The 24,090-nt window shown below is 38.2% G+C and overlaps 3 protein-coding genes across 6 annotated transcripts; 1 reads left to right on the top strand and 2 right to left on the bottom strand.

The window, feature by feature from the left end:
* Positions 1-289: 289 nt before the first annotated feature.
* bcl3 (BCL3 transcription coactivator) lies at positions 290-15,105 on the bottom strand. 4 transcript variants are annotated; one of them, XM_077597766.1, is made up of 10 exons: positions 14,960-15,105; positions 12,272-12,778; positions 10,575-10,674; positions 8,043-8,151; positions 3,167-3,368; positions 3,006-3,094; positions 2,818-2,895; positions 1,779-1,946; positions 1,084-1,186; positions 290-911 (listed from the first exon to the last, which is right to left on the bottom strand). In XM_077597766.1, the coding sequence occupies exons 2-10, from the start codon at positions 12,708-12,710 to the stop codon at positions 802-804; spliced, it is 1,398 nt and encodes a 465-aa protein (XP_077453892.1). In that variant the 5' UTR covers positions 12,711-12,778; positions 14,960-15,105; the 3' UTR covers positions 290-801. The 4 variants fall into 4 exon arrangements, with proteins under 4 accessions (XP_077453892.1, XP_077453893.1, XP_077453891.1 ...); XM_077597767.1 differs by lacking the exon at positions 14,960-15,105 and adding an exon at positions 14,692-14,719; XM_077597765.1 differs by lacking the exon at positions 14,960-15,105 and adding an exon at positions 14,578-14,706.
* Positions 15,106-15,929: 824 nt separating this feature from the next.
* LOC144072636 (trypsin-2) lies at positions 15,930-17,705 on the bottom strand. Its single transcript, XM_077597768.1, has 6 exons — positions 17,606-17,705; positions 17,370-17,517; positions 17,046-17,296; positions 16,714-16,850; positions 16,147-16,248; positions 15,930-16,066 (listed from the first exon to the last, which is right to left on the bottom strand). The coding sequence occupies exons 1-6, from the start codon at positions 17,643-17,645 to the stop codon at positions 16,019-16,021; spliced, it is 726 nt and encodes a 241-aa protein (XP_077453894.1). The 5' UTR covers positions 17,646-17,705; the 3' UTR covers positions 15,930-16,018.
* A 2,117-nt stretch (positions 17,706-19,822) lies between these two features.
* Positions 19,823-22,652, top strand: mrpl17 (mitochondrial ribosomal protein L17). Its single transcript, XM_077597769.1, has 3 exons — positions 19,823-20,231; positions 21,679-21,747; positions 21,917-22,652. Exons 1-3 carry the CDS (start codon positions 20,058-20,060, stop codon positions 22,199-22,201), a joined length of 528 nt encoding a protein of 175 aa, XP_077453895.1. The 5' UTR covers positions 19,823-20,057; the 3' UTR covers positions 22,202-22,652.
* Positions 22,653-24,090: the final 1,438 nt, after the last annotated feature.

Raw genomic sequence — 24,090 nt, 5'->3', positions numbered from 1 at the left:
CAAATTTAAGATTTTTTTTTTTATTGGAACTAAATCAAGGTCGAAAGTGTTGAATGAAAAGAGTTAGGGGGTTATTTATTTATATGTAATTATTATTATTGCAATATCCAAAACAAACCTTAAACTTTCAGTTTCAAAAAATATATTCTCAATCCATACTTTAAAATCCTCCAATCTTTCTTTAATAACAGTTGTTATTCATAGTGAGAGGTGTGGGGACACTGGTTTAAGAACTTTTGTACTGTATATTGTTAATTGGCTGAGGAAAAAAAGTCAACACACAAGTGAGTTTGATGTGCAAAATATTTCTAATAAAAATGTTATACATTTCTGACACAAAATAACAAATATACAGAAAAGATACATTACTCCAAAAAAGTTTAATCTATCAGCTGGGATAGGCTCCAGCACCTTGCAACCCTGACAAGGAGAAAGTGGTGTTGAAAATGGATAAATCTCATCAGCTTGTAAAAATACTGATATAGGATTATCTGGACTATAAGCCGCAGGTTTCAAAGTGGGAGCACAAAGTAGACGTTTCTACTCCTAAAATTACCAGTTTTTTTCCTGTTTTATAAGCTCAAAATGTAACACTGAGAACCCCTTGTCACTAAACACCAACAAATTCATGGTTTGAACACATTGCCCTCTTTTAATTTTCCACATTCCTCAAATTTGGTCGTTTCCCTTTAGCTGGTGCTTGATGATCCAACGGGCAAGGCATTTAAAAACAGGCCACTATATTCGGTTTGATTGCATAAAGCAATTGACAATTGCCATTGTCAATGCACAAGGACTCTTCTAGTAAAATGAAAAGGTGACTGGAGACAAAGTCCTCGGTGACTGAAGGGCGTCGCAAAAATGTTTTGTCAAGGGAGAACAGCCACGACTGTGCGCTGAAGATTGAGAGCCTGAAAAAAACAATGGAAGAAAATTAAAAAATAGTTACATATATATATATACTCTTCACTTGGGGTGGATAATATGGATGTCAAATACGGTATGCATACTTAAAATAGATTGTGTAAGTGTACATAATAATCAGTACATAATAAAGTGTCTAGTGTACAGCAATGCTCGTACCATTAGTTGTAAAGTTGCTGCTGTGTGGTGACGTGGATTCAATGATGTGTTGATCCAAAACTCGTATGGGCTTTGACCCCTTCCCTCGTAAAATATCTGTAATCTGCAAAAAAATAAATATTAAATAAAAAGTTGAAAATTGAAAGATAAGTGCTATGCTCAAAATGACCCGTTTCCTAGGTTATATACTAATGAATTACTTTTATATTTTATTTATATAATATGACTGTTATGATGTTGTTGTTGTTTTTTTTAGCCTTTGGTTGCACCATTCACATATGCCCACTAGATGGAAGAACTACCTAAGTGGATTCTAACATTATGGAGCTCCAGTGAACAACAATAATTAAAATTCCCTATTTGTAATTATGTCAAGCTCTCAGCCAACGTTGACTTTACGTTACATTATAACATCATTCATGGATTTTGAAAAAAATCCACAAACTTGATGTGATGAGTAGAAATAAGGCATTTGTTCTCAAATTTGTAGAGTAAACCTAATCACTCAAATACCGATGCGTTGTAAATGATTCTCATTCAGTAATTAAGTAGTCTTAGTATTCATCCTAAGTCTTACATATGTAGTCCTACTTGGTGTTTCCCACCAATGAAACCTTAAAGGCCTACAAAAGTGGGTCATTTGCAAGTGGTCCGAGCCCCTCTTCTGGCAAGGCCTTACAGTTAACAACACTCACCATCTTGTTCTTGGCCAGCATGACAGGCGTGTCGTTGTGGTAGTTCTTGACGCTGCTGTTGGCGCCGCTCTTAAGAAGCGCTCGCACCATGTCTGTCTGCCCCCGAGCGCAGGCACTATGCAGGGCCGTGTTGGCGCTGTATGACGACCTGTTAACATCACAGCCATTCTGCAAGGAGGGAATAGGGGAGCATGTAAGCGCGGTAGAACATGTTTTGATGTGTAAGCTGGCTGGTGCTTTCAATAATTGCAGGTGGGTGTGGAATGTATCCCCAAAATTAACAGAATTTCAATGGAAGTGAATTTTGGATGTGATACTTCATGTTGCAACACCTGCAAGAAAGAACGTGGATTTGATTTATAATCATTATTATCATTGTTTTGCCATTTAGTTAGATGAATATTAGTTGCAAACTCCTGTCCAATTTGCGCCGGGTCACTTAGACGCTGCAAAAAGCAAATTCGATAGGTATACTCTGTTCATTTCTATCTGAAACCTACAGATTTTGATTAACTTCAGGACATTTCTTTCTGTACTAATCACTAATACAAAAGCTATAAAAACTCTCAACCAATGGGGCAGAGGTTCATTCCCATGGTAGTGGCAACGCCAAGTGGTTGATACGGAAATCATAGATAGTAGGTGAATTTGATTATATTTTTATGATTTTGAAGCCATTTGTTGATCAATTGATTAAAAAATAAAAAAAATAGTTATTCCTCTGGCCAAGCTGCACATCCTATCAAGTTTAATGGCCATGTCTCCATCTGACAAGACTCCGTCTGGTAAATTATATATTGTGTCATGACGGAAGAAATCTGCAAAATCTCTATATTGTGACTAATTGTTGAATTTATTTTTTGTTTTAGTTTTGTGCTATGATCATGGTGGTTAGACGCGGTCTGACATGCACCGCCAACTACTGAATTGCAACCAGTTCTTATAGAATTGACACATTCTATAAAATGTGATTATTTCAAGACAAAAAACACGTCCTTTTTTAGTCCTGGTCATAAGCTTTCGCACACAGTCTCTCTACCTCAATGAGGAACTTGACCATCTCTACATTGTTGCTCTCCACCGCAAGAATGAGGGGATTCTGGCCACTCTTGATGTCCTATTAAATGATATGTGAGGGTGTGTAGGGGAATAACATGAACATATAATGGGAAAAGTCATCCATTTGACTCACTGATTGTAAAAAGCATTATGAGTCAAAGAACTGACCATGGCGTTGATGTCAGCCCCAGCTCCAAGCAGCATGCTGACCAAATTTATGTGAGCGTGTAACACAGCCAAATGGAGAGAGCTCAAACCTGGAGCAGGAAAATTAGACATAAGGTTTAAACCCCGTTATCGCAGCCGTTGAGTTAAAAGCGCAGGTTTACCTTGAAAGTTCTTCATGTCCAGGCAGACAGCAGAAGAAGGCGACAAAAGGACTGCATGAAGGCACTCTGGATGGTTGTACTCACAGCACAGATGCAGAGCCGTTTGGCCGTTACGGTCTAAAACAGAGGGGTCCGAGCCAGCCCTTAGCAAGGCCTCCACCATGCTTACTTGCTGTGTGATCACTGCCAGGTGAAGTGGAGTCTGTTGGGTTGAGAGTCATGAAAAATGAGAACTGAAATGAATTGGAATCAATTGTAGCCATATACTATCGAGCCAATGCCTCATCATCACGCCTAAGAGAATAATTAACTCACCAAGCAAAAGATAAGGCAACGATGAGTCATCCTTTTTCGGTTTTTATTTTTAAAAAATGATTTTATATCAGTTCGGGCCTTCCTGTGTGAGGTTTACATGTTCTCCCAGGGCTAGCGTGGGTTTTCTCCAGGTACCCCGGTTTCCTCTGACATTCCAAAAGCATGCATGGTATGTTAGTTGAACAGTCTTAATTTCCCTAAAATAAGTTTAGGTGTGTGAATGGTTGAGCAATTCAGGGTGTTCCCCGCCTGGTTGCCAAAGTTGGCTGGGATAGGCTCCAGCACCCCCCGTGACCTTTGCAGGTAAAATGAATGAATGCAAAAAATTATTGGCTAAAAATTTAACATCACAATGAGAAGTTCTAAATATGGACAAAAAATAGTTTATGATGATAAAACGGTGTCGCAGCACAAATGTCAGGAATCACTAGCAATGAAAATATTTACACTGGATGACTCAACTAGGGTTTAAGCAATTCGGTATATTCCAGGTTGCAAGGTCAACATTTGTTATCATGATGAATAATACATCAACAGTGCCCACTCCCGGGAAACGTGTTTAAATAAAGTGAAAATTCAGTGTAAAGAGAAATAGACAAGTTGCACAATAACTTGCAACAGAAAAAATAGGTTCAGTTTCACTTTTGCTCTTTAATGAAAATATGGCGAGCGGATGGGTCAGTTCCTGTTTAGCAGTGTTACTTTATGACATATACCGTATGAGATGTATGTTTGTGAATGTGTGTGTGTCCATTGATGAGTCACAAGATTCAGGGAACCTGATGAACAATGCCACAAAAACTTTCTTTTAACTCGAATATGTTACTGGAAAGCCTTGGGAAAGGCCCATCCCTCAATGAATGCTGCTTCCCACATTCCAAAAACATGCATGATATGTCAGTTGAACAGTCTTAATTGCCCCTAAGTATCTGTAATATACTTATATATATATAAGTGGCGGGCCGTCAGGGCCTTCAAGGCCTTCTCTACTGGCCTAAGAAATATCTGAATCATATATTATATTTTGTCCATCAATACTTATGAAATAATTCCAAATTGTCTGTTAGCTTCCTTTCATTGCTTTGCCCCCTGGTTGCACTGCTTCCAGATGTGTGTTTTCATATTGAAGCATTTAACCAATCACATTTCAGCCATTATTTGTTGCCAGGGTCAGAAATCTACCTCAAGGCCTTCACAATCAGTTCTGCAGGCTCTGCTGCATTAAACAAGCGTCGATAAGACTGTTGCTTTAACCAATCAGATTTCGAGTTGGCAACACCACAATGCCTTGTCGCAGGCGTAGGGATACGTCATTGCCTTCTTGCAGGCGTAGGGATATGTCATCGCTTTCACCAACTATGATTGGCTAGTGATAGAGTGGATTAGCCAGAGCTACCAAACTGTATCTGGAGCGAGCTGCACAAGCAAATATATTGTTGTGTTGATTTAAAGCCATTTTCAAGACGGACTTTTCAGGAAAAAAAAGCTGGACATCATTAAGAAAGGTCGGACAACTCCATAGCAAGCAAATCTGTCACAACCGGGAACGAACATTTTCAGCACTAAATCGAATAAAAAGTGAGTAAAATATGGCTATATTTCTAAATAATATTTTAATTGTATGAGGTTATTATTGATTATTTTTTATGTGTCGCAGCTGTAGCTGCAGTAGAGGTTTTATAGCCATAAAATAGTTTTTGAGGGTTGGATTGATTCGCTGAGGCGTCGCTAGAAAATGCACGGACCGCCGCTGATATATATATATATATATATATATATATATATATATATATATATATATATATATATATATATATATATATATATATATATATATATATATATATTTCAGCAACACGCTTATTTATTTATATATTTACTCATGTATTTATTTATTAACTTACTTATTACCAATCTATTTATGTCTAAAATGCCTTTCCTATTTGTGCATCCTCACCCTCTTGCTACTGTGACAACGAAATTTCCCGAATACGGGATGAATAAAAGTTATCCAATCCAAAGAAGGACTGTCAATATATGAACAGCATAAACAAGGAAGCGTAGGATGGCAAGATAGTGAGGGAAAAACCCTTGTCTTCTATTTACATTCTCTAAAATTCCTTGGAGATGAGCAGTGGATCGAGGCCTTTATGCCATGCCAAACAAACAACTGCAAAGAGCCTTTGATTTCCTGCTTGCACACAGATAAATTTTTGGGAAGGGGCTGATAGCATCAGGCAGTTTATGACACCAAGCAATGACTTACTGGTAAAGAGAGTGAGAGACAGATGGAGAAAGAATGAGAGAGCGAGAGAGAGAGAGGGAAGGAGAGAAAGAGAGAAAATACTGTGCAAGAAGGGAAAGTCCCCTCGAACCACCCTGTGAATCGAAGGTATGTTACGAAACAGCCTCGAGCAAGACAGTTCTGCAAGTGGTAGGTCACGTGACTTCTCGGAACGATGATATCCACGTTCATAAAAATACACTCGCGGTATAAGGTAAAACTTCCTATACATATGTCATTTTAATTAAAGATTTTTGGTGGTCATGACTTAAAATCTTCATTTCTTTTAGGGAACTTCTAACGTATTTTTTTTACAGTGAAGATTGGGGCCCTGATGAACTGATTGGAATTGACTTGCATGATAAGGCATATTTTCTATACTTAAATTGCAGGTTAAACTGCAATTAACGTTAAATAGTTGTTTGAACAAGTGTGATGATGTCACCACTTTTGATGTCATATTTACCTAAACTTAGTTAGTCCAATTTACTTAAAATATTGAATTCAAACTACTTAAATTCAAGTTATTTACTTTGAAAATGTAGTGATTTTTTTTCTCAAAACATTAATTTGGGCCCAATTGCAGCCCACGAGACAATATTTGCGGCCCTCACTTGGCATCCAATTGTAGTATTAGTGTTGCTCACACATTTGCGAAAAGCAACCTAAAACATACATTGATAATTTGAAATAAAATAAAATAAATAATGAAAGGATGAATTTTGGCAAAAAATCGACATAAACTAGCACAGAGGTAAACATGCAATTAGTTTTTAGTGGGGCTGTTGGCACCATAAAGCGAGGTTATAAGAACAAAAAAAGGTTTGTTTTGGTGGAGAGGAGCTGACAGGATATCGCAAAAGTTCAAAGCGCTGAGAAAAAGACAGCATTGGTGTTATTTCTGGTAAGTGGGACACCTCGGCGCGGTAAATCCCCCCACAGTGTGACGTTCTGCATACCATAGTTGATTTCAATAACCCTTGTTAATAGTAATTCTTTATTTATTTATTGATTTTTTTTAATAATAGCAATTTGCAGAATACGAGCAGCAAACTGTTCGGGATAAACAAACTGCTTGCTGCTTTAATATCCTTGAAATTGAGGATAAGGGCTCAGTATGGTCTCTCTTCTCAGTAGTGATTAAATCCAGGACATTAATAGAAAAACTGTGTCTCACCACTATTTTCTTTTTTAATCACTGCATAACACAGTTGGAAATATTATTAGGAGGGGGCAAATTTGAAAAAAAATTATAACCAGCTGCTGCTGTGTGGAAAACAGAGAAACCCCCATCATAACTATTTTTTAATGGAATATCTGAGATTCTCCACAACCTGTAAATGAAGTGTTTCATCCTTCCTGGAGTAAACAAAACACTGTTTGTTGCTGAGTCAGGCGCTGAAAAGCCGGTTGTGAAATTAGTTAGGCAGAATTAGTTTTGTAGATTTCAAAGGTCATAGTAGCACTCTTTGTATGAATGCAGCGATTACAAGATTGCATATTGCTACAATAATCTTTCCATATATACAGTATATACGTCACGAGAGAGCATGTTTTTAACCTTGAAACAAAGTGACAATTCCTCAACTTCTTAATTTCTGCCCAAGTGGCCTTTTTGTCTTGGAGGGTAACATATTTTTACCTCGTAGGATTTTGTAAACAAACGGTGATAGAATTCTCACATATGAAATTGACTTTATTGGATTTAGACCGAAAAATGCATAAAATATATGGTCCAAAATGTGCTGTACATTGACCCTTTTTAAATGATTTATTTGGCGTGTTTGTACTGGTACAATAAGGGCATTTTGACTGGGAGAAAATTTAATTTTATGTTATTTGTGCTTATATTCATTAACACGAGCTGAAAGACACATTTAAAATAAAAAAACAATCCCTTCTGGTTGAGAGCAGGATGGAAAAGCAACAACAACACAGAACCCTAAGTACAATAGTTGACATTACGCTTGTCACATGGCTCGTGGCGAGTACAGGTGCTTTGATAATATAAAAAGGTGCATTCCACTGAGCAAACGCACCAGGCTAGCAGGAAGCTCTGCTACTTCCTCTTTTATTCTTTATCCCTGTTTCTCATTATCAGGGCGAGGCATGGGAACGCGGTTTACCTGCCATTTGGAGACAAGTTGCATCATGTAGCTCTAATTAACGCTTTGATAACAAAGCCCAGTCGGTCTTTCAAATCCATATTCAAAGTCCAGTGACGCTAAGATAAATGCGTGCAAAAGTGATAGGAATAACGTCATGTGATGCTTTCACCTGTCGAAGGTTGTTGTAGACGTCGAGGCTTCTGCCTGCGGATCGCAGCAGATGGATGAGTTGAAGCACCATGGCCAACTCCTCTCGCACTACGGCTATGTGCAGAGCTCTGTTATAAAGACAACAGTTAGGAATCCATATGAAGCCGTACTGTTATATATACATGCGTTATTTAGCAAAGCTAGATCAAATTTGCTTTAAATATTAGCATCAAAAGTTGAAAAGCCAAATTTGCAAGAGCTATTTTATCCATAAAGGAAGCAAAAAATGTGATGGCTCAATTGGAATAGGCATTCAAACAATACTTTTACGAGTCAGACCAGCAGCAGGTTGCAACATAAACACTGGACAAGGAGTCACTAAGCTTGTGAATTACCGTGAATCAAACAACTGTTTAAATTTTGCCATTCAGGTCCTTGTTAGAGACCAGCAGGCAATGAAAAGTGAAATTGTTGGACATTCAAAAGTTTGGAGAAATGAAGTTACTGTAAGTCATTGCGCATTTTAGGTTCGTTATGACATTTCACCCAAAAGCTCAAGGTTGCTTTTTATCTCGGTGTAAATAATGAAATAGTGTGAAAGCGCTGGAAGGAAGTGAACAGTATTCTTCCATCCATCCAGTTTGACAACTCATTTCATCAGAATAATAATTAAAGTTCATTCATAAAAGAGTGTGTTAACATTTTCTTGATAAAAAGGAAGATTCATGACTTATTTTCATATTGGTAAAATATATATGTATATATATATAAATATGTATATATATATATGTATATAAATATATATAAATATATATATATATATATATATATATATATACGTATATATATTTTGGAGGTTAATGAAAGCTCATAATTGGTTTAAAAAACTGCTTCAAATGCATGTTTGTTTCAAAGCACGTTTTATATGTCTTTTTTGCATTTTAATTATTCAAAGGGTAATTAATTAATGTATATAACCACTTTTGTGATAAAAGGTATATTTATCTGTAAAGAAAATGGACCACAGTTTTTTCCTGTGGTAATAAATGCAAGATAATACTTCATATTAAATAAATGATTTCAAAAGTGAAGCACATCTGTTGAGAACTGAACTGCCATTTTCTGTCTTTTCTGTTCAGGCGACCGTTAGCTTCCAGTAAGAGTGACATTTTTTGACATCACTTCCTGCCGCCGTTAACGCATGCTGGATGCCCACAGCGCGCAATATCGGGGGCTTTTCTTGCCAAAATGCAAAAACGGTGCAACAGGAAAACCGTAGTTGGTTTTTGTTTTCTCAAGAACACGAGCCTAGCTTCATCTGCATTTTGCAGGGTTAGGTTTTTGTCAAATGTTGATGAAAACAGCTTTTGATGGTTGACTAAAGCAAGTGCAGTAACACAGAAAATGTCAGTAGCCATGTCAATTACAGTATTCCCCCTGTTTTTCGTGGTGTAATGCAAAAATCGCTAACCGTGAACAACCTTGAAAAATGGGGGAATAGAGTAAAAACAAAAAAAAGCAGAAGATGTATACGAAAGTCTGCAGCTGCCAGTCATTCCTGTAAGTGAGCTCATCACAGCTGACGATTTGTATGTAAACAAATGCCTCCTGTCAGGTGCCACTTGCCTTCAACTCATTTGCCATTGCCGGTAATAGTCCAATTCATTTTGACTAGCAGGACTGGCAGTACGTGATTATCCTCATTTACAACAGTAGACATCATTTCGAATGGGAATGAATTGCACATCACCATAAATAGAGAATGAGTTTTGAAACTTTGGTCTGTCGGAAAGTGGCCCTTGGAGAAAAAAGTTTGCACACTTTAAATTATACGATGGCGACAGATGAATTGCATGAACATGCCTTTGGATAAAAATCCAATTAAAATGCAAGCAGAAATTAGCACGTGTGAAATAAAGCATCCTTGGCCTAGGACGCAAGAAGAAACGCACACTGAAAAGAAGATCAAGGCGATAAAGAAATAGACTGAGCGGTAAATGAGGAAGTGAAGAACGGATGTTTGTGTTTTTCGGCCTGATTCATTCAAAAAGGTCTGACGGGTGAAGCGTGCATGCCTGAGAAAAACCACACTGAGTGCTTGATACCTCACAATCTTGTTTTTTCCCGACCCCAAGGGCCCGCAGTGACGCAAGTGGCGAACGGTTGTTGGCCGATTACCATGCACACAAACATACTATATCTGCAGAAGCAAACTGCGCTTCCTTTTTGGTGCGTCGCTTTAGTCCCACTATGACCAAGTTTTACATACTAATTAAATGATAGATTCTTGTTACAGTCTTAAAAAACATGCTCTACAATCACACAGATCAAAAATCATGCAGGTACATTGCTTTCTTTTTTAAAAAAAAGATGACGTCACATGATTAAGGGGGGCCAGCCTCAATAGAAACAGTAAATAGACAACTTTTTATGTGTTTTATCATGGAATATCAAATTGTCTTTTAGGTTTTTTTTTAATTGCACCCTCTAAATTTCTGAAGAAAAACAGTTTTATACATATTTAAGAAAAAAGACACTTAAGAGCACATACGTGTCCCCGTCTTCATCTTGTCGTGTAGCCAGGGCTATGTTCAGGGTAGGGTGGAACCCAAAATGGGCCAATTTGGGATAGTGGTACGCAGGATAGTGACCTGAAAACAGCAGCGTAATCAGTGGAGCATTTGGCTTTGAATTGACACAGTGAATCACTTTAGTAAAAAGGGGAATCACTGACTGGACAGTTTTTCAGGGACTTGACTTCTGCCTGAGAGCTTGAAGGAAACATGGGGGGCTATGGGTGACTCAATAGAAAAACCACAGAAGGAAGTATGTATGTAGCGACATAATGCGAATTTGGACCACGTTAGGTACTGCAGCACTATCCTAGCTGACTTTGCATTTTGTAAAAGATTGTTCGTATTTATGTTAGTTGCGATAAAATTTTCTTCTCTGCTCTGCTAATTTTTTTGGTCATTGATGGCCAATCCATAGCAAACTAAGAAATATAATGAATGATCACTGGTTTTCTTGCAATGAGCAAAAAGAAGAAATATGGTCTTTTTCAATTTATAGTATAGTTGAGATAGTCTGGGATTGAAAAGTGTAACATAGTAAATTGACATGACAAAGTACCAATGTGGAGTTTGTTCCAGCTCAATGGAAGATTGCATAATACGTAAAGTCAAAATGTATCTATGTCAGGCTCCTAGATTTTTATATCCAACTCTTAGGAGATGCTAGTTTTGAAAACCTGAAAGAGTCATTCTCAAGACTGCTTTCAGTCTCGAATCCCAAAACTATTAGTTTTGTCTTAGACCAAGGGTGTCAGACTCGGGTTAGTTCGCGGGCCGCTTTAACGTCAACTTGATTTCATGTGGGCCGGACCATTTTAGATAAAATATTTAGATTTTTTAAAATAAATGGATTAAATGAACTGGATTAAAGGGCCTGAATGTTCAGTTTTTTATAGATCTAAAACAATGTTTATTTTAGCTTTTGTATATATTTTTAGATTTTATAAAATGATTTTTGAACTAAAAACACAGAAAAAAATGATTAAAAAAGTAAAATTATTGATTTAAAAGGGGGAAAATCAGGAAATGTAATATACATCTATACTCTTCCTTTTAATTTGATCCTAAAACAGAAAGTCGGCACTCATGATTTACTTTCCCGGCCCACACAAAATGATGCGGCGGGCCAGATTTGGCCCCCCGGCTGCCACTTTGACACCCGTGTCTTAGACTGTGCCGCGGACTCTGGATTTTTTGTCAGGACTTCAGTAAAAGTGATATTTTTTTGGGGAAAACAATTGGTTCATAAAAAAGGGCGAGAACTGATTTTTAAAATTATTAATATTATACAACTTTAACACTGTAAGTGATTTTTATGATATGTGGTTTTAAGCACAACACAGTGCCTTACCAGTCCTGAACCTCCACATATGTGACTGGATAGGCTCCAGCACCCAGTGAAAAGATTGAATGGATAATTTTTTTTAAAAAAATGTAACTATCAATAACTCAAATACATCTATTGGGCGAAACAAATCGCTTGAAATAAATAGATTAAATTCAAACATAAATATTATTACAAAATATTATAATGTGAATGGCAAATTTAAAATTGTACAAGAAAATGTTAAATAAAGCAATGTAAAGTTATAACATACACAAACAAGAAAAATGCACTTTTTTTTAGTTATTATAACAGTTTTACCAAGAATAGGTGAAATAGGTACCTACTCACCATAAGTGAAGGTGGGCATGATGTGGCCAGGACAACCGTCAATAGTACATGGAGCCTCCTCAGCCTGCATCGGGGTTACCGGCGACAGGCGATTTTCGGGGGCTACCGCTAGATGGCTTGTCCCCCTCTCCCGGATCGGCGTGTTCGCCTCTAGCACCCGGAAAAGAGCATCCTCTCGCCCCGCTTCTCCTGAGCCTCGCTCCTCCGGCTCCACCGGGATCGGTCGTTTCCGAAAAGGAAGCCGCAGGAAGGCTCCATCCGCCGGGCGCTTTCGAGAGGGGGCCAGGGTAGACACAGGTGAGCGAACCGCCTCTCCTGGGCAACCTCCGCACTGAGGCGCCGTGGTGGAACGGCTCTTCCCCCGCGGAGTGGTGCTCAAGTCCAGAGGTGCGACGCCACGCGAGCGCTCGTCACCGTCCATGGTCATGACAATCGGCATCAACCGGGGGCGAGGCGCAGCTTGCCCGGTCAAGAGTCCCAGGTACGTCTCGGTGGTTCAGTGGAAGTCTGGTGGCAATAAAAACGAGACACCTATCTTCCCAAAAGCGACCCCCGCGGACAAAAAAGCCTTTGTAGTCATTGTTGTTTCTTATGATTCCAAATTATATCTTTTGAAGTGGGAAATAGAGCCACCTACAGCTCTTGAGCCTGATGTGACTTTTGCATTTCAGGTAGGCAGTGTGCAGTCTTATCAAAGCTCTTCACCATAGCTTTTCTTTTCAAATGAAAGTGAGTCAATCACTATATAGGCGCGTGCCTGTGCGTGCATGTGTGTTGGGGGGGGGGGGGGGGGGGGGGGGGGTTGGTACAGACGAGAGCTCTATCATCTTTTGTAGTAGAAATATATATGTAATATTTTGTGTGAAAGGCAGAGGCAGCATTATTACAGATGTGTTATTTTCTTCCCGGCGTGATTGTCAAAATTCCAGATTCTATCTTGTTGTATGCCAAAGAATCTCAGTACAATCCAATTGTATTGAACTTTTTTTCACATTTTATTTTTCTTATGAGCTATTTGTTTTATCACAATTATTTTGATGACCTGAATTTCAGCATAGTTAAGGTTAAAACTGCATAGTGTGCCATTACTTCACAGGTCAGATTGTTAGTGTGTATTGGTAAAGAATACCCCTCCCTCCTTAACTATATATATTATGAATGTTATTATCATTACTTTTTTATCTGAGGATTGAAGGAGTGACAGATTTGAGGTCCATTGTCTATTTAAAACATCTGTTATGCTAATTTTCAAATCAAATTCTGGCCACTAGACATGCCTCATAAAGTGTAGCAATGTTGCGTACATAATGAACTGTCTACAGGGGGCATGAATGGCATCCATTTTTTTCAGAGCCCTCGGGAAAAATATAAAAATAAAACAATGTCTGCAATCAGTTATGCACAAACACACACAATCTTCAACATGTCACTCACACACAAACATCCTCTGATGATGGCGTGCTCTTAACAAAGGTTCAATTTACCCATGGCCTATTTGGTACTTTCCTGTTTGTAACTGTTTGGTGTCTAAAGTCCCTAAACCACCCTGACAAGCCCCCGTTTCAGATAGTACCAGTTAGGAAAGATAGGTTGGTAGGTAGACGGTTCAATACAGTCGAGCAGAAATTATTAGTCGGCTAATGGGGTAGCATGGTAGGTACATTATTGAGGCGGTCAATAACGTAGGTAGGTGTTGGTAGTGGACTGATCAAAATCTTTAATGGAAATGATTCGGAGATAAGATTGATACTTGAGTTTCTGTTTCTCTTCATTTTGCACTGCTGCAATTGTGACAAAAACATAACTCATTTGACTGGGTTCGTGTGTATTTCTAACCACAACTTGGGTGCTAGTGTGCAGTGTAGAGGAAAAACACTGCTCCTTCTACTGTTCCTGTATTTTGACATTGTACACCTGTCAGGTGAACCAGTTGACAAACATAGAATCGGCCAACATGACCTAACCAGGAGCATACGTACACACACTCAAGCTACAGAGTAATTAATACAGCAGCGAGGAAGACAAGTGTCGTATGTCTTGATTTTCAAGTCAAAGTAAGGCAGTAAATTCTACATTTTTGGTTGTCAAGGAACAACTCCTTGAGTTGTTTTCGCGGTGTGTGTAAAATTGGTATACATTCATACATTTTAAAGGGTTAAGGCCTATCCCATAAACTTAGGGGATAGTATTAAAGAAATATGCTCCTACTTACAAACAAATCCAAGTTACAAAACAATTTCGGAAGTAGAGGTAAGGAAAAGCAGTCATATTATAAAAAAAAATATATGCGCATTTCAGATCCTTACCACCAGATAGCAGCAGCGCCTGTTACAACATACAACCTCCATTAATATCATCTATTAGAGCAGAGGTGGCCAACACCAGTCCTCAAGAGACGCTATCTGGTCTGTTTTCCATACCTCCCTTCACCAACACACTTGAATCAAATAATCGGGATCGGTATCAAGCTTCTGGACAGCTTGCTGATGAGTTGATCATTTGATTCAGGTGTGGTAGAGGAGGGAGATATGGAAAACAGACCGGATTGCAGCTCTCGAGGACCGGAGTTGGCCACCCCTGTATTAGAGGAATTGGCATGGACTCTACTAAATAGAGTCGTATGCACGCCAACCCGAATCAATATTCAAAAATGTAGAATATTTCCAAAGGAAAGGAAAATAAGCTTACCAGGAGTTCTTGGCCAACATAAAAATGGAATACAGGGGCAAACCATCTTTAGGTGAACAAAGCAACCCAGGACAACATCTGAGGAACTGCCACGGTAGGAGAAATTCACATTCAGATCAGATAATTTTTCTGGTATGGCCTGGTGCACCCCTCACTTTTTATATAAAAGCATCACTCTAGCCAATTTCAAGGTTCAGTACCGATCATCAATGTGAGCTAAGCGCTCAATGATATTTTTTGCAAAGCCGTTGACATATATGCCCCACTTTTTTGCAGTACTCAACCCGCTCAAAAGGAAAAAAGGAAAATTGACTTTTTGATTGCTTGTAAATAAATTGCTGGCTCTCTGGCTCGGATGCCCATCTATTATGTTTGACATTTTACAACCAAGCGGGGAAAGTGGGGGAGTAGGTAGCTGTCGCCTCTCAGTTCTTAGATCGAGGGTTCGATCCCAGGCTCTGGCCTTTCTGTCTGGACTTTGTATGTTCTCCCCATGCCTGTGCAGGTTTTTCTCCACATCCCCAAAATATGCGTGGTAGGCTGGTTAAACACTAAATTGTTTTCAGTTCTCACTGTCGTCATATTGTTTCTTGATTTTTATAATTGTTTAAAATGGGGAATATAAATGGACTCCACCATTGCCGAAAATAATACTGATAGATAATGGGACAAAATCTAAAACCGCTGTACAAAACCTTATTGCTAAAATTGTCTATTTCCGAGGGCTATTAACAGGCTAAGGACGGCTGAATGAAAAAGTCATATTTTATCACGATTAAGAAACTGCACCCATTCAGGCTTGATGCATTCATCGCTGTCAGTTAAATAATGAAATTGAATTATTCATTGGCAGAAGATGCCAATTACTCTACTCAGAGAGATGATGGATGACTGCGGTGTCATCAAAAGATTCACAAAGAAGCCCTGAGGGAAAAACCGGTGACCAGTCCAAAAAAGTACAACTTTGGAATCAAGGTATGATTTCCGAATGCTTTATTTGTCACATCATCCAGCACTAAAGATGGAACACCAAGTGCTTGACTGATCGTCTTGGATCACTTAGTACTTGGCCATGGTGGTCTCCAGCCATTCGTTGAAAAGGCAGACCTGACAGATAGTGAAAAATCAGTGTGACTGACTTCTAGACTAAAACAATCAACTTTCCAAAGACCAGTTTTGTAAAATACCTTGGCGTAGACACCAGGGTGGTCTTTCTCAGCACATCCATAGCCCCAGGAGACAACACCCTGCAGCTCACCGTTGCACACCACGGGGCCACCAGAGTCACCCTTATAACCACAGAGTTAAATGTTTACCACCATCTTAAGCATGACATGTGCACACGCATTTCCCTTTCACATGTCCGCCTTTTCACTATATAAATATAGTGTGTCAGCAAGCAATGTACCCAGACAGTCAAGCTTTCAGCGTCATACAGCGACATTTACAGAATCTTGAATTGAGTACATAATGATTGGGCACCCTGTCCACTTTGGGGAAAATTTTAGACTTTTAATGCGCCCTATGTGAGTAAATATGTACCCACTTGCATTTGTATGGTTTATTATCACTTATAATAAGGGGAATTGCAATCATTAATAAGGGGAGCAATTGGGCGAGGTTGACAGGTATGAATAGAATACCACAAAGACCATGCTTTTGAGACAGGCCGTGTTTGTATTTTAGTGTTTTACACCTAAATGTAGCAAACTGAAGAATCTTGACCAAATTAACTGAAATTTGATTGCAAATACCTGGCAAGAGTCCTTTCCTCCCTCGAGGTATCCGGCGCAGAACATAGCGTCAGTGATCATACCAGGGTAGGCGTTCTTGCAGTCTCTCTCGGCCAGAATGGGGAGGTCCAAGCACTGAAGCTTGTTCTTGTCGGCAGCTGGAATGTGGTAAAGGACCACGTTAGCACTGGCATCTACCCACAGATATATTGTCCGCATGCTAAAGTTGGGCACGGACCAAAAAAGCCAATCCTTGATACCAATGGGTATCAATCATGGCCGATTCACTACATTCTGATCGTGTCCTAAAGAGAAGACGAAGAATGGACATAAAAGGTTTTGACGTTACTCACTGGAGCTCATGGTGTTGCCCCATCCAGAGACTTTGCACATGGTGCCGGCAGAGGCGCAGCTGCTGGGAATGGCCACGGGCTGCACGTACTGGTTGATGGTGGCGGGAGTGCTGAGCTTGATCAGCATGATGTCATTGTCGATGTTGTAGGAGCTGTAGCGAGGGTGGCGGATCACCCGGGAAGACCTGATGAACTGCTCGTTTCCCTCAGTGACCCTGATGTTGTGCTCACCGAGACGGACCTCCACGCGGCTGGAAAACAGGGTTTTGTTAAACGATCGGTGGGATTAAGGTGTTTGTGTTTGTGGTCCGGTGGGTTACGTACGATTTGTAGCAGTGAGCAGCAGACACCACCCAGTTCTCGTTGACAAGGGAGCCACCGCAGAAGTGGTAGCCCGTGTTCAGAGACACCTGATGGGGCTGGGAGTAGGGCTGGCACTCATAGCCGCCGACGATCTTGTCGTCCTCGGCAACTGGAAATTTGAAATTGACAGACTCAGTCGGTGAATGAACAACGCTGAGGCCATTTGGCCTAGTGGACTCGGAGAAAGGTGTACTCACAGGCAGCTCCGATGAGCAGAACGAAGACCAGACACCTCATGATTGCTGAGTGATCCTGTCGATGAGATTACCTTACCTGGCCATTCGGTTTATAAACGCAACGAGGAGTGCTGCCCTCCGCCACGGCCCATTCTGATTGGTCCGCAAAAAGCCAATCACCCACAGAGGCTCAGGGTGCTCAGGTTAGGTATTGCTGGTCATCAGAAATTTTAGTGTTAGATTTAGTCTTACTTTCGAGAAATTCTGTTATTAGTTATGAAAGAAAAAGGTGCATAGAACAGTATTTCACTCTTCTTGCATTTTTAGATTCAGACATAGTGCTTAGAAAGACCATTTTTTGTACATTTTGCTCGAATTCTTGTGGCAACCTATTAGCTTGTGTGATTAGATATCTTAGCATGTGGACGTTTCCCAGGATCTCCTACCTCAAATACTAATGCCAATCTTCAATAAACCAAGAACAAGGTCATTTCTAAAGTGCTTATATTTGTGAACGTATTCAACTAAACATCTATCAAATGACTGAATTTGTTTTCATTAAGAAAAGGTCTTACAAACTAATTAGTCAAAATCAGAATTGTATGAACTACAATTTGGTTATTAGCTCTGATCATATGTCAAATAAAACTGCAATTTAAAAAGACAGAATACCTAATTCTTCTAGAATGTGATACCTTATGGATCAGGAAAGACATTCTGGGAAGAAGCAGGAGAATTTACAAAACTTTCCAAATATCATTATGCACTATATAGAGACAAAGGGGTGAGGTAACATTTTAAAAAGTGAAAGGCAATCATAAAAAAGGGCAAAAGACGGGAACCTACATTGCTATCTGTTTTTGAGCGGTGGTATCTAAAGACTCTGGCTCCAATCAACATATGGGCTTGTGAACTTGCCATCTGCAGGAGCCGTCCACAGTACGCAAGGTCAACCATGTGCAAGCAAAACAAAAAACAAAACAAAAAAGAGAAAAAATGAAAATAACCCCAGCGAAGGTAGATTTCAATTCCCAATGGCTTTACTGAGAATTTTCCAAGGTATTCCACGATCCATTACAAAAACGCTCAGATTGTTTGGAGTTGAAGCCTTGATGTAAACATGTTTGATTGGAAATAGATGATGAGATGGTTTGAAATTCTTTTTGAAAGCTGACTCAACTTCAAAAATTCTTCCATTTTAACATCTTGTCATGGGACGGCAAATTGTAGTGGTTGACAAAAAATGAGGTTGATGTTCCATATAAATTGCGACAGTCGCTTTACCAGCAATTTAACACACTTGATCGAGCCATCACGCATGTCTTGGCTGACAAGATAAACTGCAAATTCCTTTTTAATCTTGGAAATGTGTTGGATTTTCCCACACGTGCATCTCCTTTCCATCCTTAAAAATAAAGGCTCCAACTTTGAGTTCCTTACAGTTAGTGGACAACGTTCAAGCTGTATTTTATCACAGAAAACAGCTTCAAATGCTCGCCAGTGTGAATCTAATATTGATCCACCGTCCGCGCAGAAACACCTGACATATGCGCCGGAGGCCGAGTCAAGGCCAAAAAGCAGTTTACAAGTAAACTGATTATTGTTGTGGCCAAAGTGGACTGCTTTATCTCGATAAAAGTATTACTACTTTCAACAAGTACGGAGAAGTTTTCCCATCAGCACCATGCCAGGAGTTTTATAGGTCCGCAAGACCAGAGAGGTAAAGCTTAATAGTTGGCAGTCAATAAAAAGCCTCCTACAGAACGGTTCAATCCAAACTCTGACAAAAGGGGTTTGAAGATGAAAGCCTCATTTTTTTACATTTCAAAAAAACACTTAAAACACATAAATTAACCATAAAGAACACAGATATTGATTTACTAAAACAAGGATCACAGATTGTATATAGTGTATTTATAACACTGCTGTCAATAAGTATTAACATTTTAATCACTGTTAATTGCAATTAAAATGCAAATTGTTATTAAAATACCCTAAATGCTAACATGATTATATTACAATATCGGGATAATTTTGCTGCTTTTGGCTTTTAACTCATTCAATCTATTTCAATGTTTCACTGCCATTGACGACGATAGACGTCCAATCGATGAGTCTCAGTCAAAATAATTTGTCGTCTATTTTCGTCAATTTGAACCTTTACTTAAAATATGCATTTAAAAGACGGATCCTTTTAACCAATTTTGATTATCACTTTAACAAATTTAAGTGGTTCCAGCATTTTTCGATTCCTCCGAAAGATTTGGACGGAACCATCGACTGATTCCTTCTCGTTTCGACACGGACCCATTCTTTCGACGCACCGCCAATGTCATGGGAAAGCAAAGATCCTTGACTGTTTACTGACTACGCGTTAATATCCTCCAACTATGATTTAAACTATAATCTGCACGCTATATTTCGTCTGCGTTTATTCACCGAGTTCTTTTTTTCGTGAAAGGGAGCCGACAAGATGCGTCTCACGCTGCAAATGTTGATCTCCCACGGCCGAGTGGCCCGCAAAATGGGAATGGGTCCCAAGTCTCGCATCGACATGCTGCGGAACATCTTGACCGGGCTGGTGCGACATGAACGGATTGAAACCACGGCAGCTCGGGCCGATGAAGTCCGCTTCTATGCCGAAAAGGTAACTACCCTCGCCAACTAATGCGACGAACGGCGATCTTTGAGTTCACATTCTTTAGAATCAAATGAAACTAGAACACACGTTGTCAAAGTTGCGGCTCGGGGGCCAAATCTGGCCCGCCGCCCGCTTTTGTGCGGCCCGAGAAAGTAAATCATGAGTGCTAACTTTGTTTTAGGATCAAATTAAAATGATTATAGATGTATATTATATTCATCATTCTCAAATAAACATTGTTTTAGATTTATAAAAAAATATCCTGAATATTTAGAGCTATTGATCCAGTTATTTTAATTCAATTTAAAAATATATATATCTAATCGAATTATTACAGTGGTACCTCAAGATACGAGCTTAATGCGTTCCGCAACGAGCTCGTAACATAACATAAACAAATTTAAATGAACTTTCATTACGATGCAGACACACTCAAAAATAAATTTAATCTAACCTTAGACTAAACTTAATTCTAATTTAGTTTTAAATTTTTATACCTTTCTTCTCCCAAGTTGGCTCTATTTGCCCCGCCTCCACCCTGACTTACACATGTAACCTATTGTTGTTTGCTTTTGCATTCCCTTCAAAACTATCTGAAAATTATGCACACAATGTGCTCACAATAGGATAACGCACAACCACTTGCCAACGAGAAGTAGTATATACTCTCGTAACTCTCATATTAGCGATAACTACGCCATTCGCATTGACTAACGGGGAAAAAAACACTGGAAAATGCAATGCTCCGCCCAGTGCTCGTAGAGACATAACACTAGGGAGTTGTGACCAGAAAGACAGTGCCCATGATGTTCTTATGAGCAGCCTCTCGCGTCCGCTGTCTGCACGTATATCAAAATTTGTCTCCTATCTCAAGATAAATATTTGCTCAAAATTTTACTCGTATCTCAAATTGCTCATATGTCGAGGTACCACTGTATACCTAATACCCGATTTTGACACCCTTGAACTAGAACATACCATTTATGGAATAGAGTGATACGGGCTTAATACGTTCCGGGACGAAGCTCGTGTGTTAATTTACTCATATCTCAAATAAAAATGTTCCCATATAAAATAACTAAAAACAAATTATTCCGCTCCCTATCTCTGAACGTTTATTCACTGCATTGAAAGATGAGCATTCCCTGTTAGTCTTCCCAGTTGAAATTATTATAATAATTGATTTTCTACTGTTGAGAAAGAGTTTTGTGTCATTTGTTAATTTTATAGTACTTGGGGGTAATTTCCTGTAGATTTTAGGGCATATCGGGTCACTTCCTGTTAATACAGCATCATTTGTCCCATAGGTTATTATAGGTCATATATCGTTAGAACTGTCGGTTTTTACATACTACTTTTTTGTATTTTGATTTCCAGTTTTTTGTTGAAATTATTTTAATTGGATTTTTTTTGTTAAATGAAGGACTCACTTTCTCACTGTTGTTTTTTGCAGCTGATTGATTACGCTAAGAAAGGCGACACGGACGAGAAGGCGATGAAAATGGCAAGTTTTTGGTTGACGGTACGTGATCATATGTCACTTCTTTTCGGACATTTTGACAGAAGCCACATTAGACAAAAGGAAACCTATTTCTCTTAACATTTCCATAAAACAAATAACCATAGACTCCTCTTTTGTCATACTGTTTTTAAACATTAATTCACTTTACGCTTCCTTTGGACCATGATAGGAGAAGGACTTGGTCCCAAAGCTGTTTAAAGTGCTGGCCCCACGGTTTGAGACTACTGCGGTCGGCTACACACACATGGCCCGCATCCCCAACCGGCAGAACCTGGATCGAGCCCAGATGGCCGTCCTCGAGTACAAGGGCAATCCTTTCCCCCCGCTCTACCCGGTCCGGAAACAAAATCCGCTGACCCTCATCAACCAGCTCCTCAAAGGCTACCGGGAGGACAGGGCCAAGGCCAAACTCTTGACTCAACCTCATGAGGCAAAAGACTCGAAAGCATTGTGAACCCACCTCCCCCAGCATGAAAAGACACAAACGCATACGAGGCCTATAGTAAAACACATTTTTATTCTTATTTTGGCAAAAAAAGAAGTATATCTACAGCATATTTGACACCATTAAAATGCATTGGAACAGTGCTTCCTTCAGTGCTGTGTGCTCTTAACTGTAAAAGCTTGAAAAAAAGGAAAGGAAAAAAGAAGCTGTGCTCTTTCTGTCATGCGTACATTGTTCATCATCCGGTCCAGTTCGACCTGCCACGTGTGCGTTTTACCCAGCCACTCTTTCACATTTTTTTTCTTCTTTTTGTTTTATGTATACGTGTATATATATATAAAGCTAGTGGTACGATAAACATCACACTGGGCTTATATTTACATTTGTACATTAGCGCATGTTTGTGAATACAACATTGTCGCAATGCGATATCACAAATAAACAAGACCAGGAACATAAAGTGCTCCATGCAGGACACACACATATATTATTAATATATATATACACGTGTATATATATATACATATATATGTATATATGTACACGTATATACATACACACGTGTATATATATGTATATACATATACATACATACACACGTGTATATATATGTATATACATATACATACATACACACGTGTATATATATGTATATACATACATACACACGTGTATATATATGTATATACATACATACACACGTGTATATATATGTATATACATACATACACACGTGTATATATATGTATATACATACATACATACATACACACGTGTATATATATGTATATACATACACACGTGTATATATATGTATATACATACACACGTGTATATATATGTATATACATACATACACACGTGTATATATATGTATATACATACATACACACGTGTATATATATGTATATACATACATACAGACGTGTATATATGTATATCCATACATACACACGTATATATATGTATATACATATACATACATGCGTATATATGTATATGTATATACATAACGTATATACATACATGTATATACGTATATACATATATGTATATACGTATATACATATATGTATATACATATACGTATATACGTATATACATATATGTATATACATATACGTATATACATATATACATATATGTATATACATATATACATATATGTATATACATATATGTATATACATATATACATATATGTATATACATACATGTATATACATATATACATATATGTATATACATATAGTATATACAAATATACATATACATATATACAAATATACATATATGTATATACATATATACATATATGTATATACATATATACATATATGTATATACATATATACATATATGTATATACATGTATACATATATGTATATACATGTATACATATATGTATATACATGTATACATATATGTATATACATGTATACATATATGTATATACATGTATACATATATGTATATACATGTATACATATATGTATATACATGTATACATATATGTATATACATGTATACATATATGTATATACATGTATACATATATGTATATACATATATTCATATATGTATATACATATATACACACACACATACGTATATATATATACACATGTATATACATACACGTATATATACACATATATACACACAGTATAATATATAGAACAGTTCGAAGATTCGCGTAAAAGGATGTTTCTAAATTAAATTAGCCAAGTGGTTGGCTGCGTCGAGCTAAATACGAAAGGAGTAAAAATCAATCACTTTCAAGAATAAACTGAGAATAAATAATTTGTAAACTGTCAAGTAAATCAATATTTTAACCAAAACAATGTAATATTTCCCAAAAAGTGCTCTTTTGATTTGTGAAGTATAATGTCGAAAT

The sequence above is a fragment of the Stigmatopora argus genome, chromosome 4 (genome assembly GCF_051989625.1).
Source record: "Stigmatopora argus isolate UIUO_Sarg chromosome 4, RoL_Sarg_1.0, whole genome shotgun sequence".
NCBI lineage: Eukaryota > Metazoa > Chordata > Actinopteri > Syngnathiformes > Syngnathidae > Stigmatopora > Stigmatopora argus.
Note: the sequence above shows the minus strand (reverse complement) of the source record. Positions and strands in the feature narration are given on the sequence as shown.

Coding starts and splice junctions, on each gene's coding strand:
- bcl3 (XM_077597766.1), bottom strand. CDS start 12,710: ATGCCGATTGTCATGACCATGGACGGTGACGAGCGCTCGCGTGGCGTC. Junction 10,675..12,271: donor CATGCCCACCTTCACTTATG/GTGAGTAGGTAC, acceptor TGCTGTTTTCAG/GTCACTATCCTGCGTACCAC. Junction 1,947..2,817: donor TGGTCAAGTTCCTCATTGAG/GTAGAGAGACTG, acceptor CCCTCCTTGCAG/AATGGCTGTGATGTTAACAG.
- LOC144072636 (XM_077597768.1), bottom strand. CDS start 17,645: ATGAGGTGTCTGGTCTTCGTTCTGCTCATCGGAGCTGCCT. Junction 16,249..16,713: donor GAGGAAAGGACTCTTGCCAG/GTATTTGCAATC, acceptor TGTGGTTATAAG/GGTGACTCTGGTGGCCCCGT. Junction 16,067..16,146: donor ACCCTGGTGTCTACGCCAAG/GTATTTTACAAA, acceptor ACTATCTGTCAG/GTCTGCCTTTTCAACGAATG.
- mrpl17 (XM_077597769.1), top strand. CDS start 20,058: ATGCGTCTCACGCTGCAAATGTTGATCTCCCACGGCCGAGTGGCCCGC. Junction 20,232..21,678: donor TCCGCTTCTATGCCGAAAAG/GTAACTACCCTC, acceptor TGTTTTTTGCAG/CTGATTGATTACGCTAAGAA. Junction 21,748..21,916: donor TGGCAAGTTTTTGGTTGACG/GTACGTGATCAT, acceptor GGACCATGATAG/GAGAAGGACTTGGTCCCAAA.